Source organism: Camelus bactrianus, chromosome 5, assembly GCF_048773025.1.
Source record: "Camelus bactrianus isolate YW-2024 breed Bactrian camel chromosome 5, ASM4877302v1, whole genome shotgun sequence".
Taxonomy (NCBI): Eukaryota; Metazoa; Chordata; class Mammalia; order Artiodactyla; family Camelidae; genus Camelus; species Camelus bactrianus.
The window spans coordinates 12,671,987-12,691,396 of NC_133543.1; the positions used below are offsets into that span (position 1 = coordinate 12,671,987).

At 35.2% G+C, this 19,410-nt stretch overlaps 1 protein-coding gene across 1 annotated transcript in view; it reads left to right on the forward strand.

The window, feature by feature from the left end:
* Positions 1 to 19,410, forward strand: part of MAP3K2 (mitogen-activated protein kinase kinase kinase 2) — a 61,569-nt gene that overhangs the window by 15,000 nt on the left and 27,159 nt on the right. The window contains exons 2-6 of the mRNA XM_074363450.1: positions 8,050 to 8,118; positions 11,765 to 11,883; positions 12,495 to 12,535; positions 13,982 to 14,081; positions 19,059 to 19,172. Of these exons, the coding sequence (XP_074219551.1) occupies positions 8,112 to 8,118; positions 11,765 to 11,883; positions 12,495 to 12,535; positions 13,982 to 14,081; positions 19,059 to 19,172 (381 nt within the window). The 5' untranslated portion in view covers positions 8,050 to 8,111. The remainder of the gene's footprint in view (positions 1 to 8,049; positions 8,119 to 11,764; positions 11,884 to 12,494; positions 12,536 to 13,981; positions 14,082 to 19,058; positions 19,173 to 19,410) is intronic.

The following is a 19,410-nucleotide window of genomic DNA, read 5'->3' on the forward strand; positions in this document are numbered from 1 at the left end:
ACAGAACCCATTCAAATTTTGCCAGTGGTTCCAATAATGTCCTTTTTAGCAAGACAGTTCAATCAACGATCATATTTTTGTATTTAGTTGTGTCTCTTTAGTGTTTTTCCATCTGGAACAATTCTGCCATGTTTCCTTGACTTTCATCATCTTCACAGTTTTGAAGTTTGTAGAGTAGTTAACTTTCAAAATATTCGTCAGTTGGGGTTTGTCTAATGCTTCCCCTGTGATTCAATTTAGGTTACATATTTTTGGCAGGAATATCATAGAGGTGATGTGTTAGTTTTTGCCATGCATCCTATCAGGTGTGACTGATTTTAATTTGCCCATTATTGGTGATCTTAACATTGATCACTTGACTAAGTTTCCTGCCAGATTTCCACACTAAAAAAAAGGTACTTTTTTCCTTTATCATTACTAAATATTTGGGGGAAGGTATTTTAAGACTAAGTGTCTCATGCCTCATCACTTCACCCACTAGTTTCACCATTCATTGATTTTTCTTGGCCAAATTATTACTATTCATGAATGCCAAATAATGATCTTGTAATTTCATTATGTTATTGTAATTCATTACTTTACATTCAAGCACCCATGCTCCCATTTGTTGATTCATTTTTCAGTAATGTCTCTGTGTACTCATGGATTCCTTTTTTATTCAGTGGGTTGTTGTAATCTATCAATTATTTGTTTTGAAGCTCAAATTGTCCCATATTTAGCTAGTGCGAGCTCCTTCAAGGTGGTTCTTGTGTCCTTTTGACATGTCTTGTGATTCTTTGTATACTTTCTTTCTGACACAGTAAGATGTTCCAGGCTCATCTTGCACATACATCCATATTTTTAAGGAGCCCTCATTCTTCTTAATGAATATTGGTATTTAGAAACCAACATCTTGCGGGTGCATTCATTGTGAGTAGGATGTCACTGCTTCCAGGTCTCAGTAGACAAAGCTATAAAGCATACATAGGTATAAACGTGTGTGTGTGTACACAACTGTATCTGTTTCATTTCCCTGATGGCTAATTGTATTAAGCGTCTTCTTGGCCAAGTGCTTATTGACTGCTTTTGTATCTTCTTTGGAGGAATGTCTTTTGAAATCCTTTGTTCATTTTATAATTGGGTTAGTTGTCTTATTATTATTATTATTGAGTTGTAATAGTTCTTCATACCTTCTGTATACTAGACCCTTATCAGATATATAATTTTCAAATATTTTCTGCCATTCTTTGGGTTGTCTTCTCACTCTCCTGTTGGTGTCCTTTGATGCATAAAATAATTTAATTTCGATGAAGTCCAGCTTATTTTTTCACTTGCTGCTGCTTTTGGTATTCCATTTAAGAAACTATTGTCTAAGGTCATGAAGGCTTTTATAACTCTATTCCTTTCTAAGAGTTTTCTAGATTTAGCTTTTCCATTTAGTCTTTGATTCATTTTTGAATTAATTTTTGTATATTGTGTGATGTAGGGGTCCAACCTGATGCTTTAGCATGTGGATATCCAGTTGTACAGCACCATTTATTGAAGACCATTATCTTGGCAGCCTTGTCAAAAACCATTTGACTGTAGATGTTTGGGTTTATTTCTGGACTCTCAGTTCTATTCTACCAGTCTCTATCCTTAGGTCAGTACTCATACTGTTTTGATTGCTATAACTTTGTAGTCATTTTTAAAATTAGGAAGTGTGAGTCTTCCAACTTTATTTTTCTTTTATATTATTGTTTTGGCTATTCAGGGCCCCTTGTAGTTCTTTATGAATTTAAAGATCAGCGTTTCCATTTCTGCCAAGAAAGGCCATTGGAATTTTGATAGAGATTGCATTGAATCTGTAGATCACTTTGAGAGTTTGCCATCTTAAAAATACTTTCTTCCAATCCATAAACATGGGATGTCTTTCTGTATGTTTAGAACTGTTTCAATTTCTTTCAGTGCTTTATAGGTTTTAGTGTACAAGACTTGTTTATTTTTTGTTAAATATATTCCTAAGTGCTTTATTATTTTGATGCTGTTATAGATGAAATTTATTTCTGAATTTCATTTCTGTATTGTTCATTGTCAGTGTATAGAAATACAGTTAATTTTTGAGTGTTGATCTAGTATCCTGCAACTGCGCTGAATTCATACATTAGCTCTAAGATCATTTTTGTGAGCTTCTTAGATTTTCTGTATATAAGATTGTCACCTGTGAATTGGGGTAGTTTTACTTCTTACCCAGTCTAGATTCCTTTTATTTCATTTTCTTGCCTCATATTCTGACTGGAACCTCCAATACAGTATTAAAAATGAGCAGCAAGACTGGACATCCTTGTCTCTGATCTTAGTGGGGACACGTTTGATTTTTCATTGTTAAGTATGATGTTAGCTGTGGGTTTTTCATGGGTGCCCTTTATCAACTGGAGGAAATTCCCTTCTCTTAGCCTTCTGAGTATAAAGGCAGATTTTAGCACTTGCAATTTCTGTGTCTGTTGAGATGATCATGGTTTTTTTTGGGGGGGGGAGGCTTTTATTCTGTCACTGTGGTTTATTACATTGATTTTTGTATGCTGAACCTACCTTTTTTGGGATATATTCTACATGTTCATGATGTATAATCCTCTTTTTTAATGTTCTTGATTAGGTTGCTAGTGTTTTGTTGAGAATTTTTCTATGTTCACAAGGATGTTGATCCGTAATTTTTCTTCTTGTAATGTCTTTGGTTTGGTTATCAGAGTACTAGTGGGTTCAGTATTCTCTTTCTTGCTCTTAAAAATATATATATATTGGTGGTAATTCTTCCTTAAATGTTTAAAGCCATTTGGTGTAGGTCTTTTTGTTTGTGAGAAGCTTTTTATTTCTAATGCAATTTATTTCATCCAGGTGATCTAATTTGTTGATGTACAGTTGTTCATAGTATTCCCTCATCCTTTTTATTTTTGTAAGGTTGGTAGTAATTCTCCTTTAATTACTGAGCTTAGTTATTTGTGTCTTCCCTCTTTTTTTCTTGGTTAATCTAGCTAAAAATTTGTCAGTTTTATTGATCTTTTCAAAGAACCAACTTTTTGTTACATTGATTTAAAATTTTTCTATTTTATTTTTATTTTCTAGTTTGTTTCCACTCTAATCCTTATTGTTTCCTTTCTTTTGCTTGCTTTGGATTTAATATGTTCTTATTTTTTTCAGTGTCTTAAGGTAGAAGGTTGTGTTATTGAGTTGAGATCTTGCTTGTTTTTTAATATAAATATTTACAGTTATAAATTTCTCTCTAGGTTGTACATTAGGTGTATCCAGTAAGTTTCAGTATGTTTTGTTTTTATTTTCATTCATCTCAAAGCATTTTCTAATTTCCCTTGTGATTTCTTTTTGTCCCATTGGTTCTTTAGGAGTGCTTTGTCTAATTTTCCCATATTTGTGATTTTTCCAGATTTCCTTCTGTTACAAACTTGTAATTTCATTGCATCGTTGTCAGGCAACATACTTCATATGACTTAAATCTAAACTTAACTGAGATAAGTTTTGCTGCATAATGTGTGATCTGTCCTGGAAAATGTACATGCATTTGAGAAAAATGTGTATTCTCCTGTTCTGGGGTTGTGTGTTCTATAGATATTTATTAATTAAGTTTAGTAGTTTTATAGCATTATTTATGTCTTTGTTTTCTCATTGATTTTTCTGTCTTCTTGTTTTATCCATTATTGAAAATAAGGCATTGAAATCTCCAAATATTTGAGTTGTCTATTTCAATTCTATCTTTTTTTTCATTTGAGAGTCTGCTGTTAGGTGCATACATGTTTCTAATTACTATATCTTGTTGCTAAGTTGGGCATTTTTTTTTCACTATAAATGTCCTTCTTTGTCTCTAATAACAATTTTGTATTATATTCTATTTTGTTTGCTATTAGTGTAGCCACTTCAGGTCTCTTTTGGCTACTGTTTACATGGCATATCTTTTTCCAGTCTTTTACTTTCCGTCTATCTTATCTTTGAATCTGAAATGTGTCTGATGTAGACAGCATATAATTAGATATGTTTTAAAATCTGTTCTGTTAATCTCTGCCTTTTAACTGGTTTGTTCATTCCATCTTATATTTAATATAATTACACGTATGCTAGGATTATTCTGCCATTTTATATTTGTGTTCTGTGTGTATTGTATCTTTTTTGTTCCTTATTCCTCCATTACTGCCTTCTTTGTGTTAAGTAGATATTTTCTAGTGTGCTATTTTAATTCTCTTATTTCTTTTGCCATTTAAAAAATTTTAAACTTTAGTCATTGACCTGGGGATTAAAATTAAGATCTCAGAACAATGTAGCTTGAGTTTAATACTCACTTAATTATAGTGGTATACAGAACTTTTCTTTTGTTTGACTCCATCCCTCTTCTTTCCTTTGTGCCATTATTGTTATACAAATTATGTTTATATATTGTATGCCCAACAATATGCTTAAGATTATTGCTTTATGCAGTTTTTTTTAAACTTGTGTACTAGGTTCCCTTTGCCGCTTACGTAGAAAAGAGTTAACATAGCAGGCCTTACTGCTTATCCTTAGAATGAACTGCTTGTGAGATCTGCCCTTGGATGGCATCTGAGAATTTGGATTTCAGGAAGGTTCCCACCTGCCTAACAGATAAGAGTAACTTATTGTGTGTGTAGGGGGAGGGTATAGCTCAAGTGGTAGAGTGCATGCTTAGCGTGTATGAGGTCCTGGGTTCAATCCCCAGTATCTCCTCTAAAAATAAATAAATGAATAAATCTAATTGCCCCCTCAAGAAAAAAAAAGACAATTAAAAAAAAAAAGTTACTGTGCCTAAGGTGCTTATACAAACAAAGTAGTTTATGGTGAACTCTTGCTTTTCATCTGAGAATCTGCAGTTTTGGTATCTGCAAGGCAGAGGGTATCTATGTGATTAGCCCCTAATAAAAAGCCTGGGTGCTCAGTCTCTAATCTTTCCTGGTAAGTGACATTTCACATGTGTTGTCCAAACTCATTGCTGAAGGGAATTAAGTGTGTCCTATGTGACTCTACTGAGAAAGGTTTCTTAAGTGATTGCTTCGGGCTCCTCTGGGCTTTGCCCCATGTGCATTTTTCTTTTGCTGATTTTGCTTTGTATCTTTTTGTCATAATAAATTATAGCTGTCAGTACAACTCTATTCCTGAGTCCTGTGAGTCCTCTAGCAAGTCCTTGAAACTGGGGATGGTCTTAATTACTCTCTACATACTGCTGTAACAGATTACCATGAATTTGGTGTATTTAAACAACGTAAGTTTTTTATCTTACAGTTTTGGAAATCAGAAGACTGAAATTAGTGTTACTGAACTAAAATTGTGGTGTCATCATTCCTGTTCTTTCCTGAGGCTCTAAGGGAAAGTCCATTTTCTTTCCTTTTCCACCTTCTGTCAGTTGCCTGCATTTATTGAGTCATGGCCACCCCATTCCATCCTCAGGGCCAGCAGTGACTGGCCAAGTCTCTTAAATAGTGTTACTCTGACACTCACTTTCCTGCTCGTTCCTTTCATGTGTAAGGATCCCTGTGATTATGTTGGGTCCAGCCATCTTATCTTAAATTTCTTAAAATTACATCTGCAATGTCTCTTTCGCCATGTAAGATAATATACACGCAAAAGGCCTAGGAATTAGGATGTGGACATCTTTAGGGTGGGCCAGTTTTGTGCCTACCACAGTCAGATAGGAGAAATACAGTTAGAAACAAAAAACACATTTATGCAGTGTTTTATCTTTACTTATGTAATTACTCTTTCTGCATGTATATGGGAATTACTGTCTAGTGTCCTTTAATTTCAGCCTGAAGGACTCCTTTTGTATTTCATGTAGGGCAAGTCTGGTTGTGATGAATTCTCTGTGTTTGTTTATCTAGGAATGTCTTATTTGTGTCTTCAGTTTTGCAGTGTATAGGATTCTTGGTTGACAGTCTTTTTCCTTCAGCACTTTGAATATGCCATCCCATTGGCTTCTGGCCTTCTCGGTTCCCAATGAGAAATCAATTATCGTTTGCACATAGTGAATTCCTTCTCTCTTGCTGCTCTCAAGATCCTTTGTCTTTCAACAATTTTATTATGATATGTTTATATGTGGATCACTTTCATTTTATCCTTCTGTTGGAGTTTAATGTGCTTCTTGAATGTGCAGATTGTTTTTCACCAAATTGGGACATTTCTGGCCATTCTTTCTTTTTTTGGAGGGGGGTAGGGGTTGGAGGTAATTAGGTTTATTTATTTAATTATTATTATTATTTTTAATGGAGGTACTGAGGATTCAACCCAGGGCCTCATGCATGCTAGGCATGCGTTCTACCACTGAGCTATACATACCTCCCGCCTTAGCCACTGTTTCTTGAAATAGTCTTTCTGTCCTCTTTTTTTCTTTCTGGGACTCCTATTTTGCATTTGTTGATGTGCCTGATGGTTTCAGTTATTGTACTTTCCAACTTCAAAATTTCTATTTTGTTCCTTTTTCTAATTTTTGTTTCCTAATTGATACTGTTTCGTGAGGCAGCTTTCTCATATGTTCTTAAGTTCTTTAGATATAGCTTTATTAGTTCTTTGAACGTATTTAAAATAACTGATTTTATGTCTTTGTCTAGTTTGTCCACCATTTGGGCTTCCTCAGGGTCATTCTTTTGATTGCTTTTTCTCTGTATGTGGACTCACATCTTTGCATTTCTCATTTTATTTTTTTTCATGAAAACTGAATGTTTAAAATATTATAATGTGCCACCTCTGGAAATCAGATTCTCCTCCCTCCCCAGTGTGTGTTGTTTATTGTTCTTATTTATTTGTTTAGTGACTTTTCAGAACTTGTTTTTTAAAGTCAGTATTTGTTGTGATTGGTCACCGAAGACTGCTCAGTTTAGTTGTTAGCCAAAGAATAGACAGAGATTCCTTTAGATGCTTGGAACCAATAAATCTCAGAGTCTTTTTTGAGAGGTTTTCTGTGTGTGTGTGTGTGTGTGTGTGTGTGTGTGTGTGTGTGTGTGTGTGTGTGTGTGTGTGTGTTGGGGCAATTACAACTCTACCTTATCCTCCACTTACTGCTGCACAGAGGCTCAAGGTTACCTAGAGGTGAAAGTCGAGAGCCTCCTTAGATCTTTCTTGAGTATGCAACAGCCCTGGGCATTTGTGTGACTTCTAGATTCCCAGGAATTTTTTGGAACTTTTCAAAGTTCCTTAATGACATTTTATTCCTCAGCTTTTCTAAAAAAATTTTTTTCTTAACCTGTTGTTTGCCCCAACTGTTTTCCCCTTCCTCAGACAGTTGAGATATGTGATAGTTGTCCTTATTTGATTTCAACAAGTACCCCAAACTCCCCAAACTTTTTGGACTGGAAGAGCTTTGAGTCAGGTTAAATAATGTGGTCTATTAGCCAATCTTTTAGATAGGTCAAATTATCTATGAGTTTTGGGAATCAGACCTAGAAGACATTCCAGTTGCATTCTTCCCTCTCCAGTGGTTGCTAGGCTGCTTATTTTCGTGGTGACTGTGGGCCGTCGGTTTACATTGCCACTTCGGAGCTTGGAGTAAGGAGTGGGAAGATAGGAATAGGGAGGGTCAGAATCCCACGAGGCTCTCTTTACTGAGACTCTTGGATGCTGCCCTGATTGCTGGAAGCCTTTGGTTAATTCCTCTTTGTCAATTTTGGTAATTGTTTCTTTTATGAAAGGAGAGAATTTTTATAGGTCTTTATGCTACTTTGTTGATGTCCTCCTTTTTGTGTCTAAACATGACCTTTTCCCCTTTATATCTGCCATTGCTCTGTAGGAACTTGAGTTTATTTATCTCTTAAACTTTTTGACTCTCAAAATTGTTTTTTTCCCCTTACCTTAAATAGAAAGGAACATGAAAAGTACTGAGGTAAATGTAATATAACATAGTGATTTTTAGTTCATTCTCAATAATTGCGTATCTGGGAAAAATAAAGCACTTCTCCCCAGCAGTGTGTGTAAAGTATTAATATTGTACATTTCTTGTTAGCATTATTTATATTGACTTTTTTCTTTTTGTGCCTACCTCTTCTCATTCTTATTATTAACTTGTTCATTTTTTTACCCCTTTAGGCAGTAAAGAATGCTGATGGGAGAATCATTTCCCTAATTTTCAAATTGTTGAGCTGGTTGCCATGATGGGTGAGTTCACACTAAGAGGATTTTTCAAAAATAAAGGATAAAAATGGGGGAGAAAATTTGTCTATGTTTTTTTATGAAGAAATTTTATGATATAATAGATTTATGTAATGCTTTATGCTTATTTACTTAATAGATTTTCAATTAAAACACTTTTTTTTTTTACTTTTATAGTTTGGAAATAACAAATTTATGCAGGGCATAGTATGGACATTCAAAATAAACTGTTAGGATGGATTGTGATTTTCTTAGAGTCTGATGGCCAGAGAGAATACTTGATAAAGAAATCTGACTTTTAAAAGATTGAATAAATAATAAGGAGTAAATTGTTATAATTATTCAATAATGTAATAATATAAACTAAAGAAAACAGCATAAAAATAGTAAATCATAAAACTCTATAACAGAATAGAGCAGCACATCATTGGTGTTCAGGGAGGACGTGTTTTACAGCTCTTGTAAATTTCCTGTGGCGTCATAACAAACAGGGAGGCTGAAGGATGGGAATGGATTTTGGGTGTTCAGTTTATATATTATTTTGTTTTCTTCTCTTCCTTTCTTCCTTCCTTTCATTCTTTCTTTCCTTCCTTCCTTTCTTTCTTTCTATTCTTTCTTTCTTTTCTTTCTTTTTTCTTCTTCTTGGGGTTGAGGATTCCAGTGTGAGGCAAGGATTGGACAGGGAAACACTAGAAAGGAGTGGAGCAAATGGCTCATCCTGTCCTAAATGGGGGAAAATGGACTGTGTAGTCGGAAGCTAAGTTTTTAAACTTAGACCAATAATCTTATCCTGATATCTTAACTATGACATATATTTGCCAATGTTTGTTTTTGTCACACTTTTCCTACCACTTTCTTAACAAATGTATTATTCACTTTTATATGTATATACACGGTGTCAGGGCCAAAGAGCTTAAATCTGTCCATGTTCTTCAGTGGAAGGGCTAGCACACTTTCAGAGTGTCTGCTTGTGGCAAGTGTGTAAGCTGAAGCTCCACCTTCCTACTTTCTGAATTTCTCTCCCACTTTCTCTTTTTGTAACCACGAGTGCAGTGCCATCCTGTGGTCCAAATTCTTCACTTTCGTCAGCTTCACCTCCAGTTCCAAATTGGATATCCTTTTACTGAATTCATACTAGCTTTTCATTTCTGTGGCTCTCAAAGTCTAAACTCTGTATTAATCAAATTGATTTCTACTATACTTCTCAAATAATAATTCACTACAGTATGCAACAAAGCAAAGAACAATCATTGCTTAAAAACATTTGCAAAGGGAGCCACAAAAAACCATGAATATTTAACAGTATGGGTCACAGGGATTTGAATTTTTGATTGAGGATTTCCTCCTGTAAACACTTTATAAGGGTAATGAATAAGCATATAAGATACCACATTAAACATTTCTGATAAATTTTTAATTTGAAATTATTTTCCAAATATTTTCTGGTTTTGTGCTTAACTGAATGTCCTTTTAGCATATGTCAGAAATCCACTGCTGTTTCTAGGTGACTGTTGGTCAGACTCCAGGATCCTGTGGGCATCCTCACTACCATTTGGGTCGACTTGTGACCCTCATGACATTTATAACCTGTGTAATCTTCCTCTGCCTGTAACCACTACAGAGGTGCTTAATGGAGTAAAAGAGTCTAAGAATTGTTAGAACAGTGCTTGTGTGTGTTCACCACTTTCCCTTGATCTTTTGGGATTTGTTAGCTTATGTCTTGTCAAAAGTAAATTTCCTGTTGGGTATTTACCTACCATCTGATTCTTTGTCAATCCAGAAAAAGAGCACTCAGTTAAGTAGCCCTTCAGTTGTATGTCATCTCCATAAGAAGTTACTTTATTCAAGTGGCCCTCTTTACTTTTTTAACAAACACATCGTGTAGAAAACAGTGCTCATTTTTTTTTAACAAGGAAATCAGTATACATAAATGTGATGAGAGATTTAAGCCAAGCTTTTCGAGGCATTTATTTTGGTGTTGTAATATTAAACATGTAATGTTAAACGTTAAATATAAAAATATCTAAATTCAAGTGTTTAATGAAGAAAATAATTAGAACATAGATATGTTTAAGTATTAGAGTTCCCCCGTCCCCAGTGTAGAGTTATGGATTTTACTTTTCTCAAGTTTACATCAGAGAATTTTATTCCAATTGAGATCATTTTTGGCTTGTTCTTTTCCTCAGAAAAGATTTATTTTTATTAATAAATGACAGTCTGGCTTGAACCCATGTACACTGCACATATTGTGATTACGTTATACCCAACTGACTCAGTTACTGTTTAGCTAAGCTAATATTTTGTTGACATTTTACTTTACAAAGGATACTTTGTGAAAGATTATGATATTCTCTAGACCTGGAATTTACTAACAAAACCTTTGGAGCTATTATTTTATATTTAGTATGTAAGTAGTTCCACTGTGGAACAGAATATACTGAGTGTTATAAAAAAAAAATGAGCACATAAGAGAAGTCAGCTATGTGTGCATTTGAAAGACCGATGAAGCCATTGACTTGCCAAATTCTTTTTAATGATCTCCCCTTACAAGGTAAAGCGTGTTTTAATTACTACTACTCCGAGTGTAAATTATTGTTCACCAAAATGGTTATATTTTCAAGTGTAAGCTGTTAAGTCCCTCAGTTCCTTTACCGATTGTTGACTACCACTAGGTGAATTTGTTTACTAGTGAAAATCAATTAAATTGTCTCTGAAGCATTACTAGGAGTCTTACCCTTATAGTCTTAGAGAGAAATCTTTGATATATTTGAAAGAGCTTAGGAGTTCATGGTTCATGATCCTTTCATTGAGTTTTATGGATTCAGTACTTTTTTCTAAGGAAGGGATTTTTCTTGCATTGTTACCTTTTAAGCTGTTAGTGGCTGAGATCATTAAATAGTCTGTTAATGTAGTCTTGTTGAACTTCATGGTGAAGAAGTTAAAAACAAAGCTTCCAAATACCAGTAGGCTATTATCTACAGATAAAGCTTTTCTTTGTTTCTAACTTAAAGTACTGATGAAAGAGAAGAACTCTAAAGGAAATTTCATACTTTGAATATAAATATTAACTAATGATGGTATTTATAGAAATTTTTAGAATTCATGGAAATTGTTTATTTTTCCACATTTGTTTTATTTTAGAGGGGGGAATTAGGTTTATTTATTTATTTTTTTAATGGTGGTACTGGAGATTGAATCCAGGACCTTGTGCATGTTAAGCACACGCTCTACCACTGAGCTGTACCTTACCCCTCCCCCCATCTGTTTAGCTGTCTTGTTGATGCTTTATTTAGGAGTCATATAAAAGAGTTTATCTTAACAGGGCTGTTTTGCCTAATCCTAGGATGTTACCTCATTAGAAGAATCAGAATGGCTTTGTTTGCCTTACAAATGTCTCATGTGAACACTTAGTGTGATGCAAGTCCTTGAGTCCAGTGCAATTTTAATGTTACTTGTCTTTAGTTTTTAGATAATTAAATTTTATTTCACCAAAATAATAGAAATGTAGGCATTGAAAATGTTCTAGATGCATTTTTGCATTAAATTAATGTATTTTTGCATTAAATTTTATTATAAATTTTGTGTTTGATGTCTATGATAAATACATATTGAAATTACAATTTTGTGTATATATTATTTGACAAATCCCTAGATGATCAGCAAGCTTTGAACTCAATCATGCAAGATTTGGCTGTTCTTCATAAGGCCAGCCGACCAGCATTATCCTTACAGGAAACCAGAAGAACAAAATCTTCATCACCAAAAAAGCAGGTATTTGTCCCAGTAATGTTTTAGTAAATGTATATTGTTGTTCTGTGAGTTATTTTTTTTGAGTATCCTAATCATGTAGAGGGTTTGTTTGAAGTGATTAGCTTATAAGCTTTTGGATCAAATATTTTGTCATACATTTTTCTGTAAGGTATCTGTCCTAAAAAATGGTAGTTTCATTTAATGTGGTAATTTCTCTCTAAAGCTGGTATTTTATCCATTATTAAGGAGTGTAAGATAAGCAAACTGTTTTTATTTAAAATAGTCTGTTATTCTGTGTTAATCATTTTGATTATTGTAAGTAGAACTTGTTTGGGATGTCTGACATGAAAAGTGGGAACAGGGTGTTCTATATTTCCCTCCATCAGAGTTAGCAGATGCCTCATACCCATGGTGCTATCTCTGACGGTTCTTGGTGCTCCTTCTGTTGAGTCCAGATTTAGCAAACTAATTCTCAACTCACTGTTTGGTAGACACTGTCAGTTGATTGGAGTTGACACTGAAAATGGAACCTTCTTACCCTCTGCTCTGTTTTAAATGAGTGACTAGGAAAATGATTTAGAAATTCTGGAAATTTTGTCAGATCTCTGAAATGAGTAATCATTTCATTACAGAATGATGTCCGAGTCAAATTCGAACACAGAGGAGAAAAAAGGTAAGGAAGGAAACATTACATCAAGTTTGTTTATTTAATCAAATGCATGTCCTAGTTAAGACCATTAGAGGTTCTTTTTAGATTTACTGAAGGTTTATGGCTTGCAAATTGAGAATGGAATAGTCCTTGATAACTATAACATGTACTTGGGCTTAACATAGAATCTCTCAAAATTTAGGCTTAACCTCAGAAATGATTAATATTTTTACTTTGCAATATTAGGGCATAAGTAAGGTCATTGCATAATGCAGTTTTAAATATTACCATCTTTTATTTTTACTCAGTGGAAATGAAATATATTTCTCCTTATCATAATTGTATCATCCCTTCAGATACAGAACTTAGGTATGTAGACTTAACATTCACAATTTTGATTATTCTCAAGAGACTTCAATCATATGACCAATATTTAATTAATAACATTGAGGAAGTGAGTTGGAATGGTGGCTGTAAGTGATTTAGCAGGGGTGGAAGCCTGGCCTTTAGCTGGTGTCTCTGTCTGAGTGGAATGGGGGAAATGCAGGGTGGTGGCTGACAGCAGAATTGCTAACAAGACCTAATAGGAGTTAGAGAAGATGGGGTTGTGTTTCTATTATGACTGTCCTGTTAAATCAACTTAATGAAAGAGCTGTCCATTTTAAGGACTTCAAAAAGGCTCACAAATCATATAACCTGAAGATGTACCATTCAAGTATTGTCCAACCTACTTTTTTCCTATTTACATTTCTTTTATGGATATTTTCTCGATTTCCTTTTTCATTCATTGAACACTATTTATTGAGTACCTACTATATATGCTGGCCTCTGAAGGGAATAAAGTGAGTGAAACAGACACAGCTCCTCCCCTTACAAAACTTAGTAATGGAGTGGTCTCTAAGTTTAGGTGCATGGTCCCCAGGGGCAACACAGTTCAATTCATTGTGATGTTAGAAGAAAATCCTAGAATTAAAAATTTTTAACCCATTAAAAATACTCAGGTGGGGAGGGAATATTCTTACATGATATATATGTACTCAAAAATGTTGAGTTGATGAGGGTGCAGTAATCTAAATTTACATCCCCAAGGAATGACTTTATTTTCTAACAGTTTCATTGCATTTCATTGTATGGGTATCACATGTTAAAATTTAATCGTTTTCCTCAGTGAACATTTTATATTGCTCTTTAGTGTTCATATAACACTTGCACTGCAAATTATAAATGGCAGAACATTTTGAGAATTCCTTTTTATAGTTTTTATTAGGATAGAACGAACTTCAGAGTTTTAAAACTTTATTTTGAGATTTAGTGCACTTGATCAAAAATTGGCCATTCTAGTATTCAAGTAGAGTGAATGTTTACATTTTAACTTAATTTTGTATTTCTCTATCCAAGAGATAACTGTTGGAAGTATGTTATTTAACCATGCCTAAGAAAATAAAATATATTAAAATTCTGTCCATGTAGAATCCTTCAGTTCCCCAGACCAGTTAAACTGGAAGATCTGAGGTCTAAAGCTAAAATTGCCTTTGGACAGTCTATGGATCTGCATTATACCAACAATGAGGTAAACATGTACAGTTTAACTTTTAATAGTTCTTATTTTGGAAAGTAGTGTGTTTGTTTAAGAGATTGTTTTAGGGGGGTTGTGCTTTTATTTAGGGATTGATAAGGAAGGATATGGTATGTTAATAAGATATCAGAAGTAAATTTTAACTTATTAAAGTAAAATTTTTTATTGTGGAAAAATAATGAATATTCTGTATAAATTGAGATTCTGCTAAAGGAGGAAATTTATTAAAGATTTGCTGCTAATTTATGTTTCATTTTTACTCTGTGTAGTTTATTGATGAATTCTCTTTTCTTCTAAAACTATACTTGCTTACAGAGACAACAGAGCTTTGGTAATGGGACGGTTTAGTTAAATGTAAACAATTACTTTCGTGTTGGTAAAGAAATGATTCGATTGTTACGTTTACGTTTGGGAGTCAGTACATATAATCTGAAGGGCTCGCTGTGACACTGAAGAGCTCTGTGTTCTGGAGAATCCCCTTTTGAACCTTTTGTAAAAATTGAGATTGCATTAGATGATTTCTGAGATTTCTTTCTGATCCTATGATCTCAGATCAAGATCTGGGGATCTTAAAATTTTCAGGGACAGTTTAGTTAATTGGTTAATTTGCCCCTTCCCACCTCAGAAAATACTTGTTGAATTTTCCAGGCATAATGGCTATGATTTATGAATTGCAGCCCTTCATGGAGTTTACAGACTTGTGGTAGAAGCAGACAGTTAATAAATGAATTGTTTAAATATATGAAGTTCCTTGAAAGAAATGCGTAGAAGTATTGTGATAAAGGATTAGGTAGTACTAAGGAAGAGCTAACTGAGGTAGTAATACTTAATGGTTGAGATTTGAAGTGTGAAAAGCCAACCCTGCAAAGAGTTTGAGGGGCACAGCATTCCTGATAGAGCAGCTCGAGAGCAGTGCACACAGAGATCCTAAGGTGGGAAAGACCTGTGTGTTTCAGGGATAGAAAAAGTGTCAGTGGGAATGGAGTGACAGTGGAAAGCTTAGTAAATAGTAATTTGAGAAAACATTGAAAGTACTTTGCAAATGATAAAGCATTGTGCAAATAAAAATATTTGAAATATTACCTATTCAAATCAATTATTACAGGGAAGGGTATAGCTCAAGTGGTAGAACGTGTGCTCAGCATCCAAGAGGTCCTGCGTTCAATCCCCAGTACCTCCTCCAAGCAGAAATCAATGAAGAAACCTAATTATCTCCCCCTCAGAAAACAAACAGTACAATAAAATGAATTATTATTACTTTAAAGCAGAAGAACATGCTGTTGTAGCTTGTACAAAGAAACTACTTACAGCTAAAAGAGGAAAATACATTAGTAAAGGAAAAATCCACATCCAAAGAACTAATACTCCTGAACAAAGTGCTGAGTGCTGTGCCGTGGTAATACCTTGACATTTTATTTTTCAGATACTTTCTGGAATATCAATTAGCCATGAACACCTGTTGTTGCCTGACCCTGTCTTGGCACCTTATTTCTGTTAGTGCTGGCCTGATTTCCAGCTGCCAGCTCTTGAGACTCTGAGGGCTTTTCAGAGGTGTGGGCATAGGGTGTAAGCTGAAGTACATATAGGGGGATGGGGATTGGCCATGAGGCTCAAGGATGTGGTGGAAGGTGGGCTTCCCTTGCCTGCGGTGGTAACGTGCAACATAATACACCCTTTAGGGGCCTCCTTCTCTTCCCTGTCTTCCCATTTCTCTGCCACTGTTGGTATTATACTTGTCCCAGCTCCCAGAATTGCTGTTTCTTTTCTGAGTTCTCCCAATTTGTTTACAGGCATACCTTGGAGATATTGCATGTTCAGTCCAGACCACCACAATAAAGGTGACTACTGCAATAAAGCAAGTCACATGAATTGTCTGGTTTCCTAGTGCATATAAAAGTTATGCTTACACTATGCTGTAGTCTCTTAAGTGTGCAATAGCATTATGTCTAAAAAAACAGTGTCTATACCTTACTTAAAAAATACTTTATTGCTAAAAGATGCTAACCATCATCTAAGCCTTCAGCAAGCTGTAGTCTTTTTGCAATAGTAATATCAATGATCACTGGGCACAGATCACCATAACAATTATAATGATCATGAAAAAGTGTGAAGTATTTGCAAGAATTACCAAAGTATGACACAGAGACACAGGGGAACAAATGCTGTTGGAAAACTGATACTGATAAACTTGTGGCAGGGTTGCCACAAACCTCCAATTTGTAGAAATCAGAGTATCTGAAGTACAGTAAAGTGAGGTGCACCAAAACGAGGTGTGCCAGTGTGTCATTTTTCTCTAGGATTTTCTTGAGGATCAAGAAATTAACTGATTTGTAGTTTCAGGAACCCTCTCCCATTTTCTAAAAATTGGAAAATTTCTCCATTTTCAGTTTCTTTTTGTCATGCTTTCTGAAGGGTTTCTGAGAGTGGTTTTGCCATTATATATGGGTGGCCTCTTGGCAGGAATGTGATAGAGGAGGCAGTAGAGTAACATTACATTGTTTAAAATTTTCTTGGAACTCAGTATCTGTGTGAATCTGTGATTCTGTGGGTTAACGATGTCCTGATTCATGACAAGCCCAGTGCATGACCTTGGACATGGGAGCTACTAGGCAAGACGTATCAGGGGCATTAGTTTTGTGGACCTGTAGGTAAGCAGAAAACTCATTTGCACTGCTTATTATTCTGGTTCTGTAAGTATCTTTTCCTTGTATAACATAAATTCCTCTGTTCTAAAAGAATCATTATTCTATAAACTAGTTTGCCCAAATTGGAACAGCCAGGAAATTTGAGCTAAGATTGGTTGGATTTGTTAGTTAAGCTCCTCTTTATCTAAGAAAGTGTCAGGGGTGTATGTTGTCATGGTGGGTAGACGTGGGGGTGTACAGCAGAGTAAGACCTCTCCCGTTTTAGATGGGGAAGGGAGGAAACCTTTCTGTGGACTGTTCTCATGTTTCACTATGTAAAGTCAGGAAGATAATTCACTTCTTTCAAACTTAGGTTCTATTTAATGGGGTTTGGGGCTCAATTTTTAGTTTCCTTTCCAGAAAGGGTTTTTATTAACGTACAACTGACTTGTCAGTAATAAACCAGAGGCAAATATTTTATGAATCAGGCTGAAATGAATTCACCAAGCAGGAAAATATTGGGTGGTTTATATAGGATAATTTAGTCAAGGTGGGACTTGTTCATGACTCTTAGTCCTCATATTAAAATTTATGATAGGTGATCTTAGTACACATGAGGGGTCACGTCAGAACCATAGACAGTCGTCCACACTGCTGCTCCAGGTTCTCCTCCAGAACGTCCAGGTTCACTGTGGCCGACTGAGGAAGAGCAGAATCATTTATTGATGTTTTGTTACTGTGATTTTAACCTGTGTCTTCTCCAAAGGCAACAGTATCTTGGAGAAGTAAACAATCCACTTATAAATAATGTGCAGTTAAAGTAAATATCCAGGTTTTCCCCTCAAATCAAAAATTGTCAGAACAATCCTCATCATTGCCTTAAAATACTTCCTAGTGCTTAAAAAATAATTTAAAAACTATTAAAGATGGGAACAGGATGTACCAATGTGGTTCATAATTGGTAGGAAAATGAAAGGAATTTAATTAAGTAGGTCAGACTTGTTCTATAATACCAAACAGTTAATATTTTTTTTTATTAGAAAAAAATTGTCACAGAGAGAAAAGGGACTTGGTAGCAGATAAGTTGTAGTAGTGTAAAACTAGCTACCAGCAGAAACTGGGAATAGAATTTCAAGTACAGGGTAAGTATTGTAAGCAGATTGTATGCTGGAATTCACATCGGTCTTGCTTTATGCTTGTGTCTGGCAGCCTTTCTTAAAATGAGGAACGTTTTCATAAAGAAATCTGCCGAGAAAACACACACCGTGGCAGCTAGTGGGTTTGGGTGCAAATGAAGCTTTCACCCTGTGGTGGTTATTAAACAATGTTTACCAAGTGTTTGTTTTCTGCTGTGCTGTGTGTTCATTACTGGTTTTGGGGTGGGGGTGGTCCTTGTCTTCAAGGTATTTATACTCTAGAGGACCCTTAACTAACTAGGCCTTTACTTTGGAATGGCTTGATTAGTGTGTTAATTAGTGTAGGGTAACAGGTGTAGGATGTGTTCTCTTATTTTATTCTATCCTTTCAGTGAAATGTTGTATACTTTGACAATTATTGACAGAGTCATCTTAAGCTACTAAGTTTACATTAAAAAAAAAAAAAACCAACCTCTTTTGTTTTCTTAAGTTGTATGAACCATGCTTTTTCCTCATTGATGGTCCAAATGCTTTTGTCCCTGATCACATCTGACCCGTGAGAGGACTAATGAAAGCACATGTCAGCAGTCAGGGTGCACCAGGGGCTGGCTCACCCATTTAGCTCGTTTGTTTTAGACTGCAGTGGTCAAGTCCCCAGGGTCAGAGAGAGGAGCCCCAGGTGGGCTTAGATTGCAGGGGCATCACTGGAGGTACCCTCCACGCATCCATCACAGGTGCGCATTGTATTTTGTGTGTTGGTGGGTACCCCGGGTAAGAATGCAAATCTGTGGTTACTACAAAAAAGCAAAAGTTTCCTTAATGCAGATGAAAGATAGTACCTTTTCTTGTTTCAGTATGTTTTTTTGTGTATGCTCCTTAATGCTGTTTTGGGGTGAAGATACTGTAACTTAAGTTTAGCAATATTACGGAAGTATCCTGAAAAGTTGATCTTTAATCTTTAAATGTGTTTTTCTAGAAGAACTTAATGTTTAATGAAGCAAAAGTATTTATCCATATGCATCCTTTGATTTTAGAGATGGTGGGATGGGAAGAGCAGGACAATCTAGACATAAATGTTCAGTCAGAGTCATGGTACGCCAGCAAGTCAGAGCAAGGGGCTTTGAGATCTGTATTCTGCAGTAGTGGAGGTGCTCCTGGAGGACTTGGCCGCTGAGATGGCTGCACCATTCCTTATGTTCCTTTCTGTTTAGTTGGTAATTCCATTAACCACCCAGGATGACTTGGACAAAGCTGTGGAACTGCTGGACCGGAGTATTCATATGAAGAGCCTCAAGATACTGCTTGTAATAAATGGAAGTTCACAGGTATGGTTCGGGTTTTTTTCAGGGAGGATTATAGGATTTATGCCTGTAAAAGTTAATATATGAAACATAGTTACATTCTATACTCACCAATGTATTTTCAATATGCTTAAATTTAAACTTGTATATTGTAATTGCTATAGTTTAATATCCTTGTTCCTCAAAGCTATATAGCCAAAAGTACCACTAAGTGTCATATACTGTACGTATGAAACTAACAGAAACTGAGAACTTGAGAAAA